At 36.8% G+C, this 27,596-nt stretch overlaps 1 protein-coding gene across 1 annotated transcript in view; it reads right to left on the minus strand.

The window, feature by feature from the left end:
* The window catches only part of Tox (thymocyte selection associated high mobility group box), a 299,896-nt gene that overhangs the window by 144,350 nt on the left and 127,950 nt on the right, over nt 1–27,596 (minus strand). The window contains exon 2 of the mRNA XM_027932903.2: nt 163–228. Coding sequence (XP_027788704.1) covers nt 163–228 — 66 coding nt within the window. The remainder of the gene's footprint in view (nt 1–162; nt 229–27,596) is intronic.

The following is a 27,596-nucleotide window of genomic DNA, read 5'->3' on the forward strand; positions in this document are numbered from 1 at the left end:
GCTCCATCTCATTAACTGGAAACAAGGCTTAAATGCTTTGTTTATAAATTATGATTATTCCTGATTGCGGCAGTTACTGATAGTGCTACTCATTTGCAATGCAACTCTTTGAATTTGTTTAATTACAATTTGAAACAAGGCAGAGAAGATTAATTAACCCACCTGGCTGGTTGGCACATAGTCCTGGCTCGGCTCTGTCATGCTCATATACATGTTCTCACCGTCAAACTGCGAATGAAATAATAGTAAACATTCAGCAATCTTGACTGTATTTTTTTTTTTTCACCATCAAACTGGAAAACAGTAGCCATAAAAAAATACCATGGCTGGGAATATGAAAAAGTCTGTCATAGCAAGCAAGCCACATCTTTTCTTTGATGTTTCTGTTGTCATCCTTATTGACCCTGGATGTCAGTGATTTGGAGTAATTAGTGCTCTAGTAATTACAGCAAGCAAGCAAGAAATGAATGGTTTCCTTTCATCTGCAATCTGTTTTAAAACAAAATGGCTCATTTTGCACGCCATGTATACATATTGCAGTTCGGTTGTAATGAAGTATTAAATGAATGGCACGATTTCTGAAAGAAAAGAATAATGGAAAATACAAGAAGGCACAGCTCTGTGCATTCGGAGTTTAGCTCTCGAAAATAGTGCAGAGTTTTCATAATAGATTGAAACTGGCTTCTCCATAATAGCCTTCTGTTTAAAAAAAAAATCAACTTTATAGTAATATTTGAAAAGAGCGTGTACCACTCTCCCCATGGCTAAGAATGAATATAAGAATAATCACGAATAACAATAAAGACATACAGCCATGATGATTCAATTTTCCTTTCTAAAATTTTTGAAGACATAGAATTAATGTAGGTATTACAAATGCATAGAAATTCACCCACAAATTTGCAAGTTAGGAAATAAGAGGGAAAAGGGAATTTAAGGGGCAGTCCAATTGCAGGAACTCTATCAAATAGTCCAAGTACAACAATAACAACAACAAAATACTTTTCATGATTTTGTTTTTTGAAAGCAGTAATCACTCTATTCAGACTTAATCCTCTGCTATCTTTAGTCACTTGATAAAAAGAAGAAAAGCATTCTTCTTTAGTTGGAAGAAGAATTTTCCCAAGGTAATAAACAAATGGACAGATACAGCCAACTTCAAAGAGCTGGGTCTGAATATATGTTCAGTGACAGACTTGTCAGGCATGGGAACTTGAAAATGTGGGAAATCACTTTTTAAAATAGAGCAGTTGTGGATGTATATAGAAGTGCATGGTGATATGGACATATATGCCACCAAAAACTAAAAGAATATATATTAAAAGAGAAAAAAAAGTATTATAGGCATCACATTCCATCACCTATGAGTTACTAGCCTCATAAGAAAATTATATAAATACTCAGAGGTACCAAGGCCTCTAAACTGTGGTCAGCCACAGTGGCTGACTTGAAGACCCTCATCAACGGACATTATAAAAGTAAAGAACTTCCCAAAGACACAGAAGCACTCACTCAAAGAAAATCAAAGAATTTCCTCACTATCACCCAGCAAGTATATTTCATGTAATACAAACAACTTATTGAAACAGATATGAGGTCACTTATTGAATGAAGTGGTTGTTAGTACAAATCAGAAATAACACATTTAGAAAAGGAGAGCTGGATATTTTGGTTGCTTGGTTAACTGGCTGAGGAGATTTGAATCCCAGTGACTTACCCAAGAGTGCTGTTCCATCAGTCAGGTGAATTTCAAGCACAGTTTGGCCCCAATCTATCTGACTGTTATTCCTACCAACTCAAGACCTGACTAAGAGCACCATCATGCATTTCTCAATTAGTGCCCAACGTTGGAAGACACTAGTTTCTTTGCAAATGTTTTTTAATGTTAAGATGCCAAAGAACCATTTCAAATATGGACAGTTTCTTTGACTACAACAAACTAAACAGAACAGAAGTAGTGAAATGAATCAAATACTCCTCTGCCTATGCATATTCTATAAATGTGTTACTTTCTATTTCATCCTCTCTAACTCATTTTCTAAATCTGGTGTCATTCTCAAGCCAACTAAGGCTTTAAGTTTTGGTTTTAGTCTATCGAAAGTGTACGCTAATTGAGTATAGTCAATGTTACTGCTTTGGATGAGGACTTTTTTCCTCAAAAAGAACCAATATTGAAGCATTACTGAGCCAAGGCTGAAATAGAATTTTACAATAATAGGTATGTGGCTACATACACAACTATTTCTTGAGTACATTCCATGTCCCTAACACCTTTACATGCGTTCATTAATGTGCATTCACTGATATAATCTTTGCAACAGAGTTAAGTATTATTAATACCTGCACTTTCTAAATGAAAATACAAAGGCATGGAGAAATTAAATTAGATACTCAAAGTTACACAGCTTGTAAAAGGCATGGCTGAGATGCCAACCCAGGCAGACTGTCTTTCTAGCACATGCACTTAACCACCAAAGCATGTCAACATATTCTGAATCAAAATCATGAGTTAGCTATCAATTCTGAAAATAATGTCAATAAATTATCACAGCAATGATGGCAACATGGGTGAGTATTCCTAATCTGAAAGCCTCCAAAATCTAAATTTTAGCACCAACACGATGCCACCAGTGAAAGATTCCACATCTGACCTTATCAAAACAAGTGCACTAAAAATATTGCATAAAATTGCCTTCCAGTTACGTGTATTCGGTGTCTGTGAAACAAAATTTAATTTTGTGTTGAGACCTGGGTTCTGTTCCCAAGATATCTCTCCCTACACAAACAGGGCCAGGGCTAGAGCTCAGTGGTAGAGCACTTGCCTAGAATGTGTGAGCCCCTAGGTTCAATATCCATCAATGCTAAACAAAACAAAACAAAACAGGCGTATATACCTATGTATATATAAATATTCTAAAATCTGAAAAAACACGAAATTTGAAATACATCAGGTTTCAAGCATTCGGATAAGGATATTCAACCTATATTCCAATGACTTAGAGAAATTGTTCAGAATTTCTGTGGTATTGTGAGGCTCTCAAAAAAAAATAGTTGTCATGGGGTTATGGTATTTTGATAATTTAGTTTAGTAATTATCCAAGAATATCACTGGATACGTAAAAGACTGAGGTGTTATGATGACCAATTTTATGTGCAATGTGACTGGGCCATGTGGTGCCCAGATATTTGATGAAATGTTATTCTGAATGTTTCTATGAGAGTGTTTTTGGATAAGATTAGCATTTAACCAGTAGACTGAGTAAAGCACATGATCCTTCCTCTGTAGGTGAGCATCAACCAGTATATTTCAGAAGACATGGATTCCTCCTGCCTGACTCTGGAGTTGGGACATCAGCTCTTGCCTGGCTTTGGAATCAAATGAATCACTGGCTTTTCTTGAATCTCAAGTTGGCCAGCTTTCAGGTTAGAGCTATACAATCAGCTCTACCAGGTCTCTGGCTTGCCAACTACAAATCTAGGGACTTCTCAGCCTCCCTAATTGGGTGAGCCAAATCCTTATAAGAAATCTCTCTCTCTTGCTCTCCTAAATATCTCTTCACATAACCTACAGATCTTGTTTCTCTGAAAAACCTTAATACAGGTGCTCTTTTACTACTATCATGATATTCAGAGCTCAAAAGCATGTTTCTAAAGGGTCTACAATGTAGAAATACATTGATTTCTCTCAGTCACTTGCTTTCTAGGGAGCAGGGCCATTTTGCTTTTGCTATGAGAGTCTCTGGTCTTGTTTCCCATCATGCCTATTTCTTGTGTTTGTTCAATCTGCATACAATCACTCCCCTTTCTAGAGAATGCCTTCCTTCCCTTTTCCTTATTCAAATGTTTCTTGGACACTTCAGCTCTCCTGGGAGAGGATTGGGTCCTCTCTAGCCTCTGGGCTTCTATGGGCAGCCCTCTGCTTCTGGTTTTATTGCTAGAACATTAACTGCACTGGAGTAGGAGCTACCAGAGGACACCACACATCTCAATTATTTTTAGTGCCTGTGTGGCTTACGGTCAGCACTTGATAAGTCCTCAGAAAACATTTATTGACTAATTAACAAAAATCAAATCATATTTTCTTGATTAAATAAATTACTTTCCTAGAGAAAGTGGCAGCAACATTAGAAGAGGAAGAAGTGTGCATTCACTTCTTCAACTTTCCAAGAATGTTCTAGCAATTTTTGATTCTGTTTTTGTGGTCCTGGGGACTGACCCCTGAACTTAGTGCATCCTAGGTTAAATGCTCAACCATGGAGTTACCCTCCTTGCTCTGATGTTTTACTAAAAAAAAAAAAATCTTACAGTGAATTGAAATTGGTTGATATAGAAACAGCCTTAGAGGGAGAAAGAAAGAGAAGATGGGGGAGGGAGAGAAGGAAAGGGAGAGGTACAGAAATGAGCAGGACACCACTACTCAAATGTTATACCCAAATCCTCAAGATTTTTACTCCATTTTATTTAATGTAAAATATTTAGAATGGTGAGAACTCAAAAGAGATTTGACAATAAAATAAGTATATGTCCTCTTTCTGAAGAAATTTGAGTTACCAAACAAAAATATGTATGTGTCAGAACAGGCCACCTTATTCCCCTTATGGTTGAAAGTTTGTAGCTGGACAAACCCTCAGGCCCAGCAGTAAGCAAGAGCCTGGCATGGGCTCTGCTCCATCAGGCTATCACAGCTTACCCAATAGCACCCTCTCAGGAGCCATTTCCAGGAGTTGTGACAGGTCTCCTGCTGATCCAACAGCCTTAGAAGGCATCCCATGTCATAAGCTTATGGCCAGTAGTCGTTTGAAATAGAATTATAGCTAACAGAGAGTCATAGAATTTCAGCTTTTGAAAGATCTCTGATGATAAACTAGTGAATCTCTTATGTCATAAAGAAATAGAATATTGGTCACACAGTCCATGTGGGAATAGAACCGACGTCTAGGTTCTTAGTAGAAAAGGTTTCCACTATGACATACTGTTTTATATTCTATCACTCATTAAAAATGGGAATTAGATTCTATAGCTGCAGATGCTCCTTGACTTACAATGCAGTTAGGTCCCAATAAAATCATCATTAAGTTGAAAACATTGTGAGTCAAAAATGAACTGAATCCACCTAAGCTACCAAATGTGCAGCTCAGTCACGCAGTGCATGTGGAATGTTGGCTGCTTCCCAGGGTGATCCCAAGGCGACCTGGGAACTGTGGTATTATAACGAGAGGACCAGACCTAATGTTGCTAGGCCAGGAAGATACCAAAATTCAAAATCTACTGATAAAGCTGGTAACCATCATAAGCTTCACACCACCATAAGTCAAAAAAATCTTGGAGTTGGAAAATCCTGAAGTCCAACCATCATACCTGGTAGTTTGTAGATCCACAGAAGTGAAGGCCCAACACTGGCGGGGCCACATTCTAATGACCCCTCTATGTGGATTGCTTACTGATCACCATCATTAATAATGACTGCAATAAACTTGTTGTATCAAGCACATCTATCTACATATCCTTTCTCCTTCCATTTATCTCAGTTGTTATTTTTTGAAGTCAACTGAATTTAGGCATCATAACTTTTCAAAACATATTGATGCACGCGAGGGCTTTCAATTTCTATGTGTTTTTAATGTAAAACCTGAAGCAAAGTTTGAAAAGAGTAAATAGACTGACATTTAAATCTAAATCTAAATGGCATCAACCCAGGATTAGCCTTTCTGACCAAGTGCTTTCACACTGTTTATTGTGTTTTTATTTCAAAGCACCAGGGGATGCAATCACATAAAAAAGTCATTTATAATCTACTACAGTTTTTTAAAAATTGTTTTTAGAGGATATTAACCAAACCCATAATCCCAAAGAGCTTTTAAAACCAGGTAGTTATTATTTCTTCTATTTAAAAACTGAAAGCAGACTTCTAGCACTGTCTGAACATCGTGAATGATGAGCAGAACTGGGCACTATTAGGCTACCAAAACCACTAAAACAGAGAAATCAAAGACAGAAAGTGAAATATAAATCAATCATCAGCACTGGCACAGAAAATGGAATCTTTTTTAGGGAAACCATTAAAAGCAAACCAGAAAACTACTGCTTAGGGAAGGGAAAAGAAAAAAAAAAAAACATCATGGCATTCAGGAAACAGTACCACATTGTATTGCCTATAAAGGGGAAAAACCTTATATTTCTGGGTATTTTCTGAAGGAATATTTGAATCTTTGATTTTTTTTAAAGAGCTAAAAATGGAAAAAAACTCCCTGTTTATAACAGGGAGTCAATTTGACTTCTCTTAGAAGATGTATTATGATAAATCATAATAAGAAAGGGTAATATGCTTAAAATAAAATTTCCATTTTTGAGTTTCTTGGCCCAGTATAAGATTACAAGTCATTTCTTTTTCTTAGTTTGTGATGGAAGAAATAACTTAAGATTGGGCAACAAAGTTGAATACTTTGCTGTTTCATTTAGAGAAACGCATTTGAAAAGCTAAGCATAAAAAACAAACAGGGTAACATGAACATAAGCATAGTTATGGCACAGTTCACACGCAGTAACATGGATCCAGTAAAACACGAAAGAAGGTGAACTCCCCCACTTCTGACACATATTCACCATTTTCTTTTGGTCAGGAGGCTATGGGGAGGGAATACTTGATTATCTCCCAGTTTCAAAGCCAATTATATTGATGCAAGCTAGTCTTAAGGATGTCTGTGTCCATGCTGAACCCAGCTACAAGAAAATGCCCTAGCTTGCGCACAGTGGGCCAGGAGAAGAAACTCACATTGCAAGGAAAGGTGATCAGGCAGAGTCTTGCTATCAACATCCATAGAAAAGAACATGGAGTTACTCTTTCAGTGCTTGGTGAAAGGTGTGTTCCAACCCAGGGGCACATAGAACGGAACTAAGGAAGAGGAACCTCTCTAGGTCAGGTTCCTATCATTTGAACTTGATTTGGTGAGCACTTCCCTGCAGATCTGAAAGAGATGAAGAGGGGGAAATGGCCAGAGCATGACATGGCCTCTTGAAAAGACTTGCCCAAAGGCTAGGGAAAATACTAGACCCACAACTTGGAACCTGGGCTTTTCTTTGAAACTGAATTTGGATTTTATTTTTTTGTCCTAGTGTTATATTTATTCATCAAAGGATTATATATCATGTTCCCTTTGTTAACTCTGACAGATAAAATTTTCAATAATAGTGCTTTGCATTTTTCCTAAGTCTGTCCTTTGTGCCCTACAATGTGGCTCAAAGGCATGGATCTCAAGGAGAGAAACAGTGATTTCTCTCTACTGTTAATGGATGTTTTTGTTGTTTTTAAACAAATACACTGAACTTATTAATTGGAATGGACATTGTATTTTTTTACGTAGTCACCTAAGAGGCTCCATATGTAATAAGATAATAATGCTATCGTGGCTCAAAGCATTGATAACATCCTTTGGAGGCACTTTCTAATCGCATTTAAATATATTAAGCCATTTAATTTTTGTCACAATATTGTAATAAGTCACCATAATGGTCTCCTATTTTATCAACAATAAAACTGAGATTCAAGTTTACAACTTTTTCAAGTACATGCTCCCTGGATTGGCTCAGCCTGCCTGACCCTTAGGACTTGTCTACTGACTTTTGCTTCCAGCAATGGCTGATACCATTCCATGATCATTAAGCTGCCAGGGCACCACTCTTGCTGTTACTATGGATATAAACCTAGATGTTTGCTAGTAGGGCACCAACTTACATCAAGAAGCTCTACATCAGGGGGAGACTGAGGAAGTTTTGCCTTTATCAGTGTGTGCATAGCCTGGTAATGGATCCTTGAGAGTGAAGATGAATTACAAATGGAGAGGACTGGCCCATGGCATCTCTTATGGTCTATCTGGAGATGTCCCTCATGCCCAAACACCAGTGATGATTTGCTGCCAAACTATGGCTGCTTGCAGACATGCACTGTCAATTTTATTCTTCCTGCCTCCTTGCTTTTTTTCCTTCCCCCTCACTCTGGTTTCCTTCAGTTTATACTCCCAGGGTTAACATGTGAGGTTTCAGTGTAGGATTTACTTTCTAGGGAACTTGGATCAAAACAATGTCTGATGGCGCCAGTTGGTAACTGCACACTTATCTGCAATGTTATACTAATGTAATTCCTCTTTGTTCTTTTCATTAAATTATTATTCTAGAAGTCATTAATTCTGTTTTAAATTCTTATGCAAAAATATAAACTAACTTATGAAAAAGTCTGAAACAGTAATAAGTAGAAGAAACAAAATTTCCTATATCATGAAAGCATTACTCCACTGGAATAAAGCAATGCAAGTTTCTAGAAAACTACATTAATCCCAATCTTTCAACACCAAACAATCCATTTCCATTACGTATTACTTAAAAAAGAAAAGAACATGTGGGTGAAAGCTAATTTTAAATCTTTCTGGTGAATTTAATGGAAATGACTTTAACAGAATCCAAATATTCAAGATAATACTCACTGGTTTTTACTAAAAAAGATATCCACAAAGTATCTGATATCAGAAAATCAGGAGTAAAGATTTCTTATTCCATGTAGGGGCCTTTTTTTTGAAATGGATTTCCAAGTTAATTTCTGAAATTCTACAAAGCTTAAAGTTCTAAAACTATACTCGCATAGTTGGAACTAAGCAGAGTTCCAAATGTTTGGTTCAGAACATTCCTCTGACTTGTCTTGTTTTAGACAAAATTTTCTGAATCCATCTATGAAGGGAACAATTTGAGAGTACATCAAACTTCCTGGCAATCCTTGCCTAAGCTCATTTATTTCCACATCATATCAGCTCTCACCTCATTTACCACAGTACCTAAATCCTACATAGATGTGGAATGAAAAGTATGAAAGTAATTACTTTGGGGGTGGTTGGCTCTTTTATTGCTGGTATTCCTTTTTTAAGCACAGTGAACATTTTTCAGTATCTGACATGTGGGGAGAAAGGTGAGAATATTTTTCAACACATGTCTAGTCTAGAAGAATATGCTCAGTTCTGGGAATCTCAAAATAAGAAAAGTCCAAGCCTAGAAGAAATGCGGGGCATTGAAAAGATTTTGAGAATTGAATGAAAGATGTGCATTTAAAATAAGAATAACAGAAGTTATAGGTAACAATTGAGTGGGCAGACAAGAAACCTAATTTTTAAAGAAGATTGAAGACAAATAATTATTGAATAATTTTGAGAGTAAGGTGTTAAAACCAAATAAAAACACACATAAGAATGCATGGGATTATTAAAATGGATATTCTCACTTCCTTATTATTATTACTCAAATAGCATTGAGAGTAGAACAAGTACGTTACAAGAATAGGCTTTTGGTGATTAAAATCTCCTCATGGTAAGACAGATGTCAAAATGCATTTTGCTATATTCAGGGTGCACCTGACCAATTAGAAATATAAGAGGCTCAGTTTCGATTAACTTCATTTTCTTTTAGAGATCATCTCTGACATTTTTTTTTTCCGATTCCAGAGTTTTTGTTTTTTTAAGTGAAAAAACAAATGACATTTTGAAGAATTGCACAAAACAAATCCTTACAGTCACTGAGTTTGAGTATGGATCTGTCCATTGTGAAAGGAAGGAAGGAAAGATCCATTGGCACACTTCATTTTAAGGAATTCCAGAAGTTATTCAATTAATTTGTTAAAACCAAAGGGGTACACTTTTGACTTTTTTCTTTAACAGCTTCATACTGTAAGAATGCATCTTTTTGGGCCTAGTTTCCTTTGATATTTAACCCACAATTTGATGTGACTCTCCTGATGACGTATAAATGTTTTTTTAAAAGATCATTTTCCACTCTTCAGCATAAAGCTTCACGTATATGAAATCCCCTACACAAGACGCATGCATCACATACATTTTAGAGTTTTCGAGTTTCAGATTCAAAGTTTTTTTTTTTAATTGTTTCTTTTCTTTTCCTTCTCCTTCTCCTTCTCCTTCTTCTTTTTTCTTGGGGGGTGGGTACTGGGGATTGAATGCAGGAGTGCTTAACCACTGAGCCACATCCCCAGTCCCTTTTTATATTTTATTTAGAGACAGGATCTCACTAAGTTGCTGAGGCTGGCTTTGAACTTATGATCCTTCTGCCTCAGCCTCCTGAGTGGCTGGGATTACAGATGTGCACCACTGTGCCAGGCTTAAATTATTGTTTCTTATTTGTAGAAGTTCTAAGTACTCCCCCAGATCATTCATTCTCCCACTCTCATTTGACCTCTTCCTCTTCCTCTCCCTTCATCTCCTCCTTTTTTTTTTTTTGGTAGAACTTTCCCAATTGCTTCACCCACCCCTTTGATGATGTCTGTTTTAGAGCATGATATATTTCCAGAAACTTGTTGAACCTGGAACTGGAAGTCTTTTTGCTAGAAGCAGCATGCCTGCTTCCACTCAAAGCCTTATTTATTCCGTATGGTGAGGGATGATTGGTTGCCTTTGTCTTACTTCCTGGAATGGAATCCTATGGTGCTTTTTTTTTTTTTTTTGGCTGAAAACTGGGAGAAGAAAGTAATATAGCCTGGTGTTAATGGGTGTTAACACCTAATATGATCAGATACATTAAAATTAAATGATAATCGACAAACTCCTACATAGAAATATGGTAAAATTCATTCATTCAACAAACGCCCACTTTGCACCTAAGAACTATATGCCAGGCACACACATGCCTGACTCGTCTAACCCTCATAACTACCCTGTGACGCAGGTGATATTCACTTCCTTTTATCAACATGGAAACTGAGCCCTAGAATATTAAGTGTTAGATATTCTTAACATCACTCCTGTTTGCTTCTACTGTTCTACTTTCTCATGTCATGCTATATCTCATCCTTGGCCTAGAGATGTGCACATGGCCAGATGGCCCTTGCCCCGAGACTTCCCCCAACCTCTTCCTCTTGCTGGAATATCTGTCTTTCTCTTGCTTCCTGTTCTTTCTCTCCATATTTTCTAAGATGGTCATAGAATTTATCATCCAATGTGGAACACTTTAGAGTGTGAAAGGAGGTACTAGTGCTAATTATGATGGTACAACAGGTATAAACTTGGGGGATCCTATAAACTGGGAATCTTTCCCCTTAGGTAAGCTTTTCCTGCCACGAGTGCATATTCCTTCTCTGTGCTTGCATAAACTCTCTATGGAATCTCCTACTTATCTCTGCCCGCATCTCTTGTAATTTCTTCTGTTCACTTCTTCTCTCCTACATTGATTATGGGCACAGTGAGGGCAGGGACCATCCTATTTATTTTCCTACCCCAGCACTTAAGCTATTTTGATGATTACCCAATGACATTAAATGAATGGTTAAATAAAATTCAGTGCAATACTGTGAGAGGTAAAATCATTTCACTATCTCACTTACATTATTGCACACTTGTATTTATTTTCTGTGCATTTTTTTCCAAGTCAATGCCTGTTTATAAAAATAACTGATCCTCCAGGGGTGTGGGACAAAGTGCCCATAAACCAGATTATGCATCGGTTTTCTGTTTCTTCCTGTTTTATAGGGGCCAAATTATCTTCAATCACTCTAGTTTGAATATTTTGAAAGGAAGTTCACTTTATGAGAGCTTAGAGAAGAGCTAAAAGCTTCACGTACAGATCAGTCACGTTTTTTTTTTTTTTCCCCCCAGGGGGAAGACTTTGCCCAAAATGCTCAGAATCAAGTTGGTTTGTTCTTTTGCACTGAGGTCAAGTTGCTGGTGAACACTCTGCTCTGAATCTATACCAGTGTGTTAACGAAAAGCCACTGGACTGGCCGACAGAAGGCAGTTCTTTTTCTCCATTTCTTGTGTGGTTTGTGGTAATTCCAGGATCTTGTTTCCAGCTCTTAGAGGTATGACAGAAGTTGGAAGAGATGCTATCACAGAGAGGTTTGAGATACAAGGACCTAGGTGAGAGTGCCATCCTGACATTTCCTACACACTGGTCTTGGAAACAAGAATAAAAAATAGACTTTCTTTAGGTAATTGTTCAGATTTACATTAGATATGCAAAAAAAATCTGTCAATTATAATTTTTATACTTATATATACAGTGCTACATTCTGGAAACTATGGTACTTCCCCTTCATGGTAAATTTATTTGACTGTTTCCATTAATAACTGAAAAGAACAATAGGTGGAAAGTAGTGGAAAGAATCAAGCTCAACGTACCCTAAATTTGCCTATGAAAAGGTCTTTAATACGGAAAATGACATGAGGACATAATTTTTTATCTATACATGTGTAAACACAGCCAAATCTTAAATATGAGCTGATAGGATAAAAGTGATGGAAGGACAAAAGAACAAAATAGTAAAATCCCCAAATAAATGAAAACTTTGTAGTTCATGACATGTGTATGTCTATTCACATAAGGATAAGCATACATATATATGTATAGATATATACATATATATTTACTCTGTGTGTACAAAATATTTTTCTCTTGCAAGTTTTTATGTGGCTAATATTTAAGTTTTTATAGATTTCCTAGGTGATCAGCCATTATATAGTCATATTAAAAACTGCAGGAATAGTCTGAAAATGCAAAGTGCTGTTGAATTCTTCTTAATTCATACAGAAAATACTACCCCCTATAACAAACTTCATCATACCATGTTCACAAAAATTGTGTAAGGCTAACTTATTGTCATAAAAATTAAAGTATCAGAGAGTTTCCCCCCAAAAGTACAAGGTTATACTTCAAAACAGTAGTATGAAACAGGAATTCTATAGCGTTTTATTTTTTAATAGCTTATTAGTTTTAAACATTAAATGATCTACAAGATAACTACCATTCATTGAATTTCATTGAACTGGATAACCATTTTTGTTCTAGTTCAACAATTGCATAACCTTGCTAGAAACCTAAGCTGTTGGAGCCATCAATGCTCCTTGGATTGCTCACATCAAAGAAATGACATCATCTCTGTTCCTCTGTCTCCTATTATTCACCTTCTGTAAGAAATAGTACATTATTAATATCTTCTGCACATTTCATATTTGCTATGAAAGATTTTGGCATAATATATTTTTATAACCATTAAGTAAATTAATATTAATGTCAGATTAAGTGGCTTCAAGAATTTTTTTGCTTGAAATGCCTCCTGAATAGTTCTGAGGAAAATGTACATATTTTAAATACATCAAATGAGTCTTGTCTCCAAGAAATCCTTCAATGATACTTGAGACATTAAACTTGAACAAATAACTTAAACACATATTGAAGTAAGAATAGGAGGGAAATTAAACATTTGAACAGATTAAATCATCTAAAATGAACTTTTATTTTAAAAAAGCAGAAAAATGTTGCCTTTTTCTTCAGAACTAATATAACTTTCCTCTGAAAGTTGCAAAGCAGGGCCTGTTCCCCACTCTACATAATTAAGCAACAAAGCTCTTTGGATACATGACAGGAAATATCCTACATCTAATATTTAAAATCCACATTTTACAATACCCATTGCATTCCATTTTCAGATAATGAACCTGCATTTGTATCAGTCCATTTGTATTAGTGGTTTCAAAAGCTAATGTAGTTCTCGAAACATGTGCTTCCCAACCTTTCTGTGCACCGTAACTATATTTTCTTAAAGCGTATTTTTTCACATTGTCAGATTATTGAAAAGGAAAGGTTTTATGAACATGCATTTTTAGAAAAACACGTGAGGTTGCATGCATCTGCTATTTTCTCCATAAGTCCTCTTTATTGTTCTCCATTAGCAGCCATTGAGCACTGTTTTCAGTCAAACATTCTTTGAGGTGTGAGGCTCTCTTAATGAAAGGTTTCAGTGATGCCAGCCGCATTAACTATATGGTTTAAACAGTCCTATTATTTAAAGGGTTATTAGCATATTTTCTTGGTTCTTTTTTGATTCCAAGTTTTGTTTTGATTTCATTTTTCCAATTGCTTGGCCATAGCTTTCATCTTTCTTATTTAATAATATTATGAAGGACTTACAATGTGACTCACATCTTGGTTCTCAACTGGGGGTGATGTGGTTCTCAACTGGGGTGATCTGGTCCCACCCTGGGGAGGGGATTTGATGTTTGACAGTATCTGGAGATAGTTTTGATTGACATGATTGATGGGATCTCCTGCCATTTAGTGAGTTAAGGCCAGGGATGTGCCTGTACATCCTACAATACACAGGACAGCACCAGGGAAATATCCAGCTTGATGTCAACAGTGCTGTAGCTGAGAAGCTCTGGTCTATTACATGGGCTGAGTTTGTAATTTTGGTCCTTTTCATGACAAAATGTGAAAAAGGAGGTGAGGTCAACTGTGAAATGGTTCACATAAATACTAAAGGTAGCTCAATTTCTGAATCTCAACATGTCTTTTTAAAAAATCACTTAGATGTGGCCTGGATAGTTTATACAATGGAATCAAATTATCCAAGTCTGATCAGACCTGTAGCACTATTTCAGGTGTTCTGGGAGTGCTATTCGAAAGACTTAAAGAGGCCTGATGATTCCAGACTTACCACTACAATAATAATAATAAAAAAACACATAAAATTGCACAAACTTTGGAGTTACAGTTATTCTTCATAGAGAGAGAATAATAAATTCTTCAAACTGCACATAAAAAACTGCCACTTGTCACAATTAAAACCTAAAAGCTCTAAGAAAAATTAGTGATTTGTTAATTAGGATTCTATTTATCCTTTCCTGCTCAAAACTAATTATTTGTTTGCAAGATGCTGCATCTTCATTAAAACCATTAGTATTCAGAGTAGATGGCAGTATTAATTTTATAAATGGAATTGAAATTTCACTACTGTGTTTCAAGCACTTCTTAGAACAAGTGAATATTTCCACATGATATAAGCTGTTTAAAAGGGGCAACTCTTGCCAACAGGTATATGAAAATATGCTCAACAGCACCAGTCATCAGGGAAATGTAAATCAAAACCACAGTGAGATACCACTCACTCTAGTTAGAATGGTTATTATCAAAAAGACAAAAGAAAACATCCTGACATCAAGGATGTGGAAAAGAGGGAACCCGTGCACAGTGTCAGGGATAATGTAAATTGGCACAGCCAAAATTAAAAATAGACCTACCATAGGATCCAGCAATCCCATTGCTGGGTATATATCCAAAGGAAACGAAATCAGTATGTTGAAGACACACCTGGACGTATATGTTTATTGCAGCACAGTTGAGCACCGATAAGAAATTGAACTAATCTAGGTGTTCATTAGCTGACGGATGGATGAAGAAAATGTGGTACATATAAACAATGAGATAATAGATGAAATCTGGTCCTTTGTGATCACATGGTTGGAACCAAAGGTCATTGTATTAAATGAAATTAGCCAACCACAAAAAAACAAGTACAAGATCTCACTCATATGTAGCCTAAAAACATTGATTCCATACAAGGTAAGAGTAGAATGGTGGTTATCAGAAGCTGAGGAGAGTTGCTGGTGTTGCGAGATGAACAGGGAAAGATCAATTAACAGGCACTAAGTTGTAGTTAACAGGAGAAAGAAGACCTGATGTGCTATTGCACTGTAGGTTGACTGTACATTTACACTGTATATTTTTATAAAGATAGAAGAAAGAATTGTGAATGTTTTTGCTAAAGAGAAATAATAAGTATTTTGGGAAATAGATATGTTTACCCTAATTTAAACATTACCTAATACTTACATGCATAGAAACATCACATGACACCCCATAAATATGCATAATTTTTTGTAATATCAGTTAAAAATTCTAAAAGGGCAGTTCTCTACAGTAAGAAATCCAGTAATGTGAAGATCATACTATCTAGTATTTTTCAAGTAGTGATTTTACTAGATATCAGGTAGGCATTATGTATTATGTAAATATAAACATAAAACTATGTATGTAATATTATATAAAAACACATTATTGGGAGGCAGACACTATTTTAAAATAATATAAAATCATCTCTCTGAATTTTCTAAAGAGAAGAAATTTATAACCAGGCATAGTAGCACACTCCTGTAATCCCAGCAACTCAGGAAGTTGAGGCAGGAGGATTGTGAGTTCGAGGCTAGCCCCAGCAATTTAGCAAAGCTCTAAGCAACTTAGTGAGACCTCTTCTCAAAATAAATAAATAAATACAAAGGGCTGGGGATGTGGCTCGATTGTCAACAGCCTCTGGGTTCAATCTTCCATACCAAGAGGGTGGGGGCAGGAGAAAGGAATCTATAAACAAGTAATCCTCTAAATGAGCAAGTCATCTAAAATCAGTTGAGTCCTACATTTGGAATGTATTTCACACGTCTTAGCAGTATCCTTGCCTGTCCAGTTGTGATTTAATTGGTTAAGGACATTATAAGTGTGGTTTTCTCCTCCTGGGGTGGCTGTGCATGGATAGGTGTCTCAGGAATGCAGGGAGAGGCCGAAGGAGCTTAGGGAGCTGGGGATTCCACCCGGCCCCAGGCAACCCATCAAGTAGATGATCCCCACGTGAATAACTGTAAGCGAGAGGGGGGCCTAAGGCCACTTCAGTCTGAGTAGAACAAAATGCCAGCAAGTTGGTAGTGTTCAGAGAAAAACTATTTACATAAAGCTGAAATCTGGGAGGGCGTGGTCTGAGTTCTCTTGTAAACCTTGGAATGCCTGACACTCCATGCAGCTGGGACCCACCACTCAAACCAGTCAAGTTGTTTTCATGAAACAGACAAGCAATTTTCAGACAGAGTGTTGATAATCTTAGAGGACATAAACTACCTAATGTGTGTACCTAATATTTGTAAGTATTTAAACACATTCCTAGATGGAAATTATACATTAACTGGTCTTGTTTTTAAGATGAGATAGTGTTTAGCTTTTTAAAATTAATAAACTCTACTTTTAAGTGCAGTTTTAGGTTCACAGCAAAATTGAGCAGAATGCACAGAAAATTCCCATTCATCCCTTTCTCCACACCCACCACCTCCATCATTACAAAAATTTCCCACCACAGTGATAGATTAGTTATAATTAATAAGCCTGCATGGAGTCACTACTTTCGAAGTCCATAGTTTGTTTGGGGGTTCTCTCTTGGTGTTGTATATTCTATGGCTTTTGACAAATGTATAATGACATGTATAAAACATTACAGTATCATACAGGAAAAAAAACTTATACTGGAGAGTTTTGAGTATTATTTTTTGTCTATTCAATTTACATTAAGAGGATACTTTTTAGCCATTATTGTCTATATTTACCTTCAAAATGCACTGGTACTAAAAATAAAGCATCTGGACTGAATTGCTACTTGTAGCCCCTCCCACACTGAACATTAATTGGATTTTTCTTAAATTAATATTAGGGAAGGGTTATGGAAGATGATATGCCTATTTAATGCTCTGCTTATTTGATATGGTACCGTTCCAGAAACGTCTGTAAGTAGACACAGGATTTTACATGGATTAAAATGTCAGTAGTTGATTTCATAAAGAGGTAATACAACAATTATACCCCTTGTGCTGTTCCATACTCAAACTCAATGTCTGGGAACATTTCCAACTCTCCCCAACAGTCTTTCTAGGTTAGTGACCAGGAATGTGTGCAAGTGACTAAATTTATGTCATTTGGACAAAAATTCCATTTGTGTTTCAGGCTACATTGATTCAGAATGAAGTGGAGAATTAGCAATTATTCTATTAATCTGATAAATGTGGACAGCCACACTAGATATTTCAAACCACCAAATAGAACTTTTTTGTTGTCTCAGTGATCTGATTTGGCAGATAACTAGAAAGACTCCAACTCCAAAAATTATTCATGATTTTCCCAATATCTCCAATATCAGTGATTATATATAAATACATAGTTATTCTTGCATTAAAATTGTAATTCTCACGTTGTATTGATGATGTAAAGTGAAACAGTAAAGAAAAATAAATAGCCATGGTGATTTTTATCCATTTGAATGGCCAGTATATATGTAAAAATAATTCCATTCAATATAGTGGCCAATACAGGCAGCCTTGGAGCCTGCATTCCTGAGTATAAATCCTGGCTCTGATTGTTCCTATGTATGGAGCCAAAGTCTTAGTTTTTCTCTCTGTAAAGTGGGAAGCAATATTGCTTACCTCATGTGTTGCTATGACAATTAAAAAAAAAAAACAGAGCATATAAAGTGTTTTCAATAAAGCTTATACCATGAGATGCTCTCAAAAAAATCCATTGTCCTTATATTAAATTCATCATTAAGACTAATTAAACCAAGGAAGGATCTTTATAGCATGATGAAATTGTTCTGAAACTAGATTTAGGGGATGGTTACATAACTGTAAATTTAATTTAGAAATCATTTGTCTATTAAACATAAGGGATTTTCATGGTAATTAAATGGTACCTTGATAAAGTTCTTATTTAAAAACAACTATGCAGTCTTATAACTCAATAGCCTTAACTCCTGAAGAGCCTAAGAGTAAGATTTTAGAAATATAGGGAAGGAAGAGAGACCATCCAATGAGCTAGAGTCTGCCCCTTTGTCACCTCCCATCATGCGATCTCTTTCTCAGTACAGAAGCCATAGAACACTTAACCTGTAGAGGATCTTACCTGCATGTCTCTCCTTAGTCTGTCCTCCCACAGCCCAGAAGTCACTATTACTGATATGTTCAACGCTCAGAGGTGAGCTTAAAAAAATTTCCAAGAACCTTTGTTTAGAACTGTGTCTGGAATCTATTCCTCAATGCTTTATTTCCTTTCTCTCTGTTCCTTAGGATCAGGTACAATGGCACCATCATGTGATCTAGCCATCCCACTAATATATTCAAAAGTACTGATGTCAGTATGTTGAAAAGATGTCTGCACTCATATGTTTATTGAAGCACTATTTATACTAGCCCCAAAATGAGATCAACCCATGTGTCCATCTGTGATCACTGGATAAAAGAAATATAAGGAATACTATTCAGCCATAAATAAGATGAAATTTTGTTATTTGTGAAAACATGGTTGGAATTGGAGAACATCATCATGTTAACTTAAATAAATTAGGAACAGAATGAAAAGTACTTCATGATCTCACTTATATGTGGAATCTAAATCTCATGGAAGTTGAGAGCAGAATAATCATTATCAGAGTTTAGGAAGTATAGGGGGAGGGAGTGATAGGGAAAGTTTGGCCAATTGGCACTAAATTACTGTTAGATAGAAGTGAGTTCTGCTGTTCTATTACATAATACAGGGAGTATGGATAATGACAATGTGCTGTATATTTTTTAAAAAGCCATCAGAAATGGTTTTTGAATGGTTTCACCAAAAAGAAATGGTACATATTTTAGGAGATAAATATGCTTATCTGAACTTGAACATCACATAATGAATACATGTATGGAAACATCACATGGTTTCCCATAAATAAATGCCCTTTTATGTGTCAACTAAAATAATTGAGTACATACTAACGATACTCTAGGTATTACTTCCCTCACTCTGATTACCTTGTTGCTGATGATTTTTAAAATTTATTCACTGATTTAATAATTAACTCAGCATTTCTGTCACCACTCCCATGTTCCAGGAATCTTCCTAGAAAGCAGAGGGGCAAAAGACTAAAATAACTAGGTCATCTTCCTCAGAGATTTCACCATCCTGGGCTAATTAATGTGGTCCAGGCCACTTGCATCTGCCTCTCGGTCAAGTCAGTCATTATTTCCCATCTGAAAAAGAAAACCTAAAACCCTTTTCCAATGTAGATCATCCTTCCCACTCATTCACAGATCAAGAGATTAGTACAGATTTTTCCAGAACATCTTTCCACTACTACTGTCAACTTCTCCTTTGGAGTCTACGCCATCATCTTATCTCACATATTTTTCTCTCCTAACTGGTGTCATCCCTTGTTAACACCTCCTTCCTTCCTTCCCCTCTAATCATTGCCCTTTCTAATTTCCATCCCTCTGTTGCTCATCTTTTCAAAAATAGCTTTACAGTTTTGCTGGTGTTGCAGTTTTAATTAATGACCACATCTTAGCTTCCCATAAGCACTGGTAGTACAGTTACCATGTGGGTCCAACTTACATGGATATCCAGTTGTGAAATCCCTTATTCTGACTTGAACTTCTTACCCTCCCACTCCTTCCATTCTTTAACATCTTCATAGTCTTCTATCTGCTCCTTCAATTACCTTTATTTCCTCTCTCCTTAGTTTTGGCATTGACTTTAAGAAGATAGATAGTTCAGAGTTGATCACTGCAAGGAAACTCCTTCTAAAATCCTTGTCTCTTTTAAAAACTTTGTAAAGTTTATTTTGTGTTTGCCCCTACCTGTATTAGGCCTTCTCAATCCTGGGGGGGAAATCCAACTCTCTTGCTTTCTTAGTCCCCGATTCAAAGTCACATAAAGTTACTAGAAATAATCATGAAGTTGGGTTGATGAATTCCATTCTGCAGTCATGTTTTCCAGTCTTACCTTGGCCTTAGCTTTATGTTCAACCATTTCTTTGAGCTGCCGTCACATTTTCCACCTTGACTATTCTCAACTCTTTCTATCTGTGAATACCCAATCCTCATTGACCTTCTCTGAGGATGATCTTGTCTCTGAATATGCAAAAAAGTCTGCCGGAACAAGTTCCATGATTTTTCTATCCCCTCATCTCTTTTCTCCTATAGCCTACAAAAGAAGCTTAGATTCTTCCACTTCTTCTTCTTCTTCTTTTAAAAGCAAAGCCCAAACAACCATGAGCTCTTGCCTATCTTTAGCTACCCTCTCAAGATACTAGTTTATCTTTCCACCTTCCATTACCACCAAACTTCTTATAGCAACATGCTATGCTCATTCTGTGTGCTTTCTCAACACTCACTTGTTCCTTGACTTCTTGAGACTTGGTTTGACATCTTTACCCCTTAAATTCTGTTTCCTCTTTCTCTTGCCCTAATTTATAACTGATAGCCAGACCTTCCCTTTGGATCTCAGTCTTGGACATCTACATGGGTCTACTCAACAGCTTTTTCTATATTCTCACTCCCTTTTTCTTATCTCTGGGTACTCTGCAACATGATGGCTTATCACATCTTTTTTTTTTTTCTTTTTTAGGATGAACTCTCTTCTACAGGAATGACTCTCTCAAATATCTTTGCAGGAGTAGCATCTCTGCCTGTCTCCATTTTTTCATTTTTAATCCTTGCTGAATATCTTCATTAAAGAAACCTATCAGAATCAGACCTTGACCATGTCCAAGACTCAACCCTTCTTCTCTTTTAAAACTGTTCCTCTATTTTTATTTATGGTACAACTCATGCTCCATAGTCCTTGTAGCTCATAATTTTAAATATCTATGGGTCTTTCTCTCTCCTTTGCACATCAAGCCCATAGATTGTAACTCTCAGTCCCCATTTTCACCTCCTCATTGGCTAAATATGCCCTTCTCACCTCTTGTCTAGACTGTTGCTACCACTCTATCATTATCTAACCGATTTTCTATTTTCTGCTTCATTTATCTCTCTCTCTCCCTCATGCTGCCGATTGAACCTAGGGCTCTGTGCAAGCTGGGTACAAATTCTACTTCTGAGCTACCCACTGGCCTTCCCAGCTTCTCTTAATGCAAACCACCTAATAGAACACCAAGATTATTTTCATTAAATTTCAGCTTTCATCCTGGTCCTCCCCTGCTCAACAATATGTCCTGGCTTCTCACTGCCAAATGAATAAAATAAATTCTTCTTATTCTGATATCCAAAGCTTTCTGCCATCTGTTCGCTTTTCAGAGAACCTGGAGCCACTGCCAAACCAAGCTGCTGCACATGCCCTCTGAGATCCCCGTTGCCCTCCTCTCTGCATTTATTTCTGTGGTTCTCTGGCTGGAATGTCTTATTTTATCTTCATATATCTAGATTCAGCCATCTTTCTTTTATACCCTTCCCTGATCCTTAAACCAAAGCGATATTGATCCTTCCTCTAAATTAGAAAATGCTCTATCACTATTTCTCTGATATTGGTATCACTATCTACCTGAAGCATTTGTGCATGTGACTCACTCTAACTACAAACTTGTAAATTCACTTAGAGCAGAGACTGTGAGACTTGGTTCTCACACCCGACAAGCAGTAGAGTTCCCTGGAGGCTTGTTCAAACCCAGACTACTGGACCCAGGCTACTTATGTGTTTGAGTTGGTAAGTCATGAATGGGGTCTGAGAATTTGCCTATCTAACAAGTTCTCAGATAATGCTGGCGCTGATGGTCCAGGAACCATACTTTGAGAACCAGTGGCACAGGGTTAAAGCTTCTAGGTTAAATTCATTTTCCACTTCTTCTTGAGTGCTATGGAACTTTGAATGAGTAGACAAACTTTCTGAACCTCAAGTTTTTCCCATGAAAAAATGCCAAACCTACATACATACATAATACATACATACATCTAAGATGGTTGTTAAAATCAATCACTGAAAATCTGGAACTCCATATAAATAAATGTCAAGTGAATAAAAATAATTAAGCCATCCACCTTGGAATGTCAAATCCACTTTGGTGACATTTCTCTCAATGCCTCTTTTTCCCTACTCCAGTGTATGTTTTTTGAGTTTTTTTTCTCTAGGAAAATAATCACCTCCTTCCCTTACCACCATAGAGGTCCATCTTTTTAAAATGTTGGATAAAACCAATGCTATATTTAAGATCAGATGCAGAGAACACATTTCAGAAATTCCCCACTTGGTTTGTAAAATGCACTTGAAAACAACTTGGCCCATCAGTTGAAAAGCAAATGAATGACTTGGTTCATTCCATATGTGTCCTTGAAATTCATCACCAGTACTAGGATGAGATGAATTTGCCTCAGGGTAAAAACTTAAGAAAGCACTAAAGAATTGAATACAGTCACGATAAATGATATTTTAACATAATATTTTAAAAATCAAAATTAATGCAAGAAATCAATCATGATGGAGCAGTTTCATAACATTGGATTGGTTGGCAATGATTTCTTGGATATTACACTATAAGTACAGGGAGCACAAGGAAAAAAAATAGATAAATTGAACTCTGCCAGTATTAAAAACTTACAGACATTAAAGAATGCAATCAACAGAATGGGAGAAAATATTTATAAATCAAATTTCCAATAAGGGGTTAAAATCTAGAATATATAAAGAACTCCAATAACTCAACAACAAAGAACAACCAACCTGATTTAAAAATAAGCAAAGGGCATTTCTCCAACAATGATATATAAATGACCAAAAGCACATAAAATGATGTTCAACATTACAAACCAGTAGGGAAATGCAAATCAAAAAACACAATTAGATAATGTTCCACATCTATTAGAATAGCTATTACTGACCAAATAAATAAATAAATAACATGTGTTGATGAGGATGTGGAGAAATTGGAACCATTGTATACTGCTGGTGGGAATTTGAAATTGTGCAGCTATTATGAAAAACAGTAAGACAGATTCTCAAAAAAACTAGACATAGGACTGGTATATGATCCAGCAATTCCACTTCTGAATATATATCTTAAAAGACTGAAAGCAGGGTCTAGAATATATATATACACATACGCACACTCTTTGTCACAGTAGCATTACACGTAACAGCTAACAGATAGAAGCAACCCAGGTTCCCACTAATGGACAATGGATTCACAAAATATGGTGTGTGTGTGTAACAAGGCTGAACATTGTTCAGACTTACAAGGGAAGGAAGTTCTGACCCAACATGGATGAACCTTGAGGACATCATGTGAAGTGAAACAATTGGTTATAAAAAGACAAATACTGTATGATTATGCAGACATAGAAGTTCCTTCTCAAATTAAAGTAGTAAGACAGTCACCAGGAGCTGGAGAGAGGAGGGAATGGGGAGTTATTGTCTTTTTTTTTTTTTTTTGGTTGTGCTGGGGATTGAACCCAGGGTCTTGTGCAAGTGAGGCAAGTGCTCTACCAACTGAGCTATGTCCCCAGCCCCAAGTTGTTGTCTAGTGAGCAAAGTTTCAGTTGCACAAGGTGAGGCCAGTGCTGGACAGTGGTTGTACAACCCTGTGAATATACTTAGCCACACACTTAAAATGGATAAGACACTAAATTTTGTTATGTGTGTTTACCCACAATTTTAAAAAATAGTCGAACAAAGTCTATGAACAAAATATTAAAATGTCAGATAAAAACAAGATGAGTATTCATTTTTTGACTTGTTGTCTGGTTTCTTGGTAAGAGATCTCCTGACCACTCATATCTCTTTTCTTATCATTTTCTTGCAAATTGATGAAGGGCATCCTAATGTTCTATGAACTACTCTTTGGACTTCACCAGGAGTTGTGTGTTGATAGTTTGTAAGAAGTCCTTCCATTTTTAAAACCTCTATTTCTTCATCTTGGGAAAGCAAAGTGGCCTTTGTAACAATGCACCAAGAGTAATAAATCTTATAAGGGATAGAAAATTCTCACAATCAAGTAACAATTAATATGCTCTGATTATTGTTCAAATATAAATCCTAATAATATTAAATGTGTGTGCTAGTCTCGGTGCACTCTGATTAGCTTATTTAAAAAATCCTCACTACTTATTTTTTTAATTTTTATTTTTGAGTTGTAGTTGGACACAATACCTTTATTTTATTTTTATGTGGTGCTGAGGATCGAACCCAGGGCCTCGCACATGATAGGTGAGCGCTCTGCCACTGAGCCACAATCCCAGCCCCTCTCACTACTATTTTTTTTTTTTTTTTTTTGGTACCAGGGATTAAATCCAGGGGTGCATAACCATTGAGCCACATCCCTAGCTCTTTTTTTTTTAAGTTTTGGATTTTGAGACAGGGTCCCACTAAGTTGCTGAGCCTGGTCTTGAACTCATGATCCTCTCAAGTTACTGGGATTATAGGTGTGTGCCACCATGCCCAACTCTCACTACTCTTTGTCAACGAAGTATTGAAGGTCCATCCCTTAAATTTACTGATAGAGAAACATGATAAATCAGGTACCTAAAGAAAGTACTCAGGTCAGGATTCTGCTAATCAGAGGAGGCACTGTAAAAGAGAAAGAAAACCTTTAAGGTTTTTATAGCTGAGTACCAGAATCTCAACTAGAGTGTCTACTGAAAACTAACATCGGATTTAGAAATAGAATATTGAGTCCCACCCTCAAACTCAACATTTCTGGTATGCAATTTCATCGGTTGCCATTGAAACCATGGACAAGCAAGTGAGATTATAATTTGGTACTTAGTTCATGCAGTTCAAAATAACTTTAAGCACTGTGGATTGAATAAGCCTCCAGAATCAGGAAGAGATTTGAGGAATATGCTTTTTATGCTTTCTTTTATTTCAGCTCAAAGAGCAATCTTGAATTATGCATCCTATTTTATTTCTTACTGTTAAACACAGGCATTGAAATGTATATCCAGGGCCTTTTAGGAATACAAAGTAAAAGCAATGTCATGTATTGTGCTCCAGCAGGTAATTCAGCATTTTAGGATTAGTCAAGAAATTTATCAAGCAGCCTCCAAGGGAAGCAGAGTTCATGTCGGGGCTCATCAATAATACATAAATAAACTGAACAATTAGGTACAAAGTAGCTATCTTGTCAGATGACTTATTAGCCGATAAATGATACACTCACTTGCTGCCTTGAGTACACAGAGAAAAGACGAATTAGGACAGAAAAAGGGTTGAATAAGAATCAGAGAAGCTGCCACACACACTAACTAGCCGTCCTGTAGCCTCCAGATATCTCTCCTGTCTTATCCTACGAAAGAAGCTGGAGTTAGAAGCCTCTACTCTGAGAAAGTTATTGCCCTTTTGAAGCAGGCTAGAGATTAACATGTTTGGAGAAGCTGTGGACATATCATGGGGGCTAGGTTCTTAAATTGGTGCCTAAGACAGAAAAGGTGTGTGTCTGGTGGGGGGGGGGGCAGTCAGTTGAGCCCAGATGATGCCTGAGGTTGACCAGCTGTTTGTGAGGCACAATGAGGTGACTTAGCCTTCTACTCCAGTGCTCCAGATTATCTGGGGACCAAAGGAAATGGGGCTTCTACATTTCAAGTTATGCAGTAGCAACATGCCCATGGATGCACAAGAACCTTTCCCCTCAGCATTGTGAACAGAAAGGCCCAAAGGACAGGTGGCCTAGCATAGGAACGACAGCTGCTACTCCTGCAGAGTCATGGTGAGCTAGAAAAGGTCCCTTTTCATTTTGTTTTGTTCAAGATCGAGCTGTGTTTGTGAGAGTAGCCTATCATTTGTTTTCTCTGTAATAGGGACAGTACAAGTTGCATTTGGGGACTCTCTAAGCCCACGAGATATGAAAAAGTGGACTATAAAATTAATTGATGCACTAATTCTGACTCAAGCTGGTAGAGTTGGGAATCTGAGATGGGTGCTGGGGTGCCGCTCAGTGGTAGAGCATTTATTTGCATAGTATGGGCAAGGCCCTGGGCTTGATTCTTCCACTGAAAGGAAGGGAGGGAAAGGGAAAAGAGGAGGAAGGGAAAAGAAAGGAAAAGGAAAGGGAAAAAAAGAAAGAAATCAGAGATGGAGTGGGTTGTCGTATTGGTGTTCCATTCAAAGTCACCTCATTGTGCCCCACAAACTCCTGGTCAACCTCAGGCATCATCTCCAGGTTGGTGTCAGATGAAGTATTTGGCTTATGCTTAGCAACTTGATAGGTTTCTTTACTATCCAGATCTTGGTCAGCTTAGCATTAAGCTCACTGGACCAGAGATGGCAGAAGTGAGGTCAAATTCATATCTTTCATGTCATGCCCACACTGGGTGAGGGTCCCCAAATGCAACTGTTAATGGGAGACTCCTGCTCTAAAGTGCTTCCTTCTAAAAAATAATGGGACTTAAGACTCAACAAAAGAACTTGGCCCAAATCACAACTACTTGGAACTAATGCAGAAATCCTCCTTAGCTCAGGTCTTTGGAACCCCCAGGGCCTGAGTGGATTCATTACTTACTTGTAGTTTGATTAATCACAGCAGATAAATACAAAGTTTAGATAAAGGTGTACATTTGGGTGAATAGTGATATGGAACATTAAATGATGAACTCAAGTAACTATTTCAGCATTGCAAAGACTCTAAAAACTTAAAAGAATGAGTCAAAGACTACCAAAGAATCAGGTTTGCCAATCAATGTAGGTGTTTCATTTTGGTTTTTGGTAATGCTGAGGATCAAACCCAGGGCCTCCTGCATTGCTATGCTAACACTCTTCCGCTGAGATACACCCCAACCTAAAATATAGGTTTTAATAGTGGATATATTCATCTATGTGAGGGGTCCATAGACTATCACCACAGGCAAAAATCCTGTTTTTATAAAGTTTTATGGGAACACAGCCATGTTCGTTCATTTCTGTATTATCCAAAGCTGCTTTTATGCTAGAGTGACAGAGATAAGGAATTGCCACAGAGACCATCTGGCTTGCATAGCTAAAAATACTCCCTGACATTTCACAGGAAAAGTTTTCTAACCTCTGAACTAAGTCAGGACGAAACTAGGATAGAATAAAAGTGCTATGAACTAGTCATATTTGTTAGTCAAGATGGACAATCCTCAAACTGTGACTCAAAAAACTAAATCCTTTGGCTATTAAGTTATTCTGTAAAAATGGATTCAAAGGACCAAGAAGCCTAGGAAAGTCTTGGAAAATGACTTACTACAGGATTTATTGTCCTTCAATCT

This window comes from Marmota flaviventris, chromosome 15 (assembly GCF_047511675.1).
Source record: "Marmota flaviventris isolate mMarFla1 chromosome 15, mMarFla1.hap1, whole genome shotgun sequence".
Lineage (NCBI taxonomy): Eukaryota > Metazoa > Chordata > Mammalia > Rodentia > Sciuridae > Marmota > Marmota flaviventris.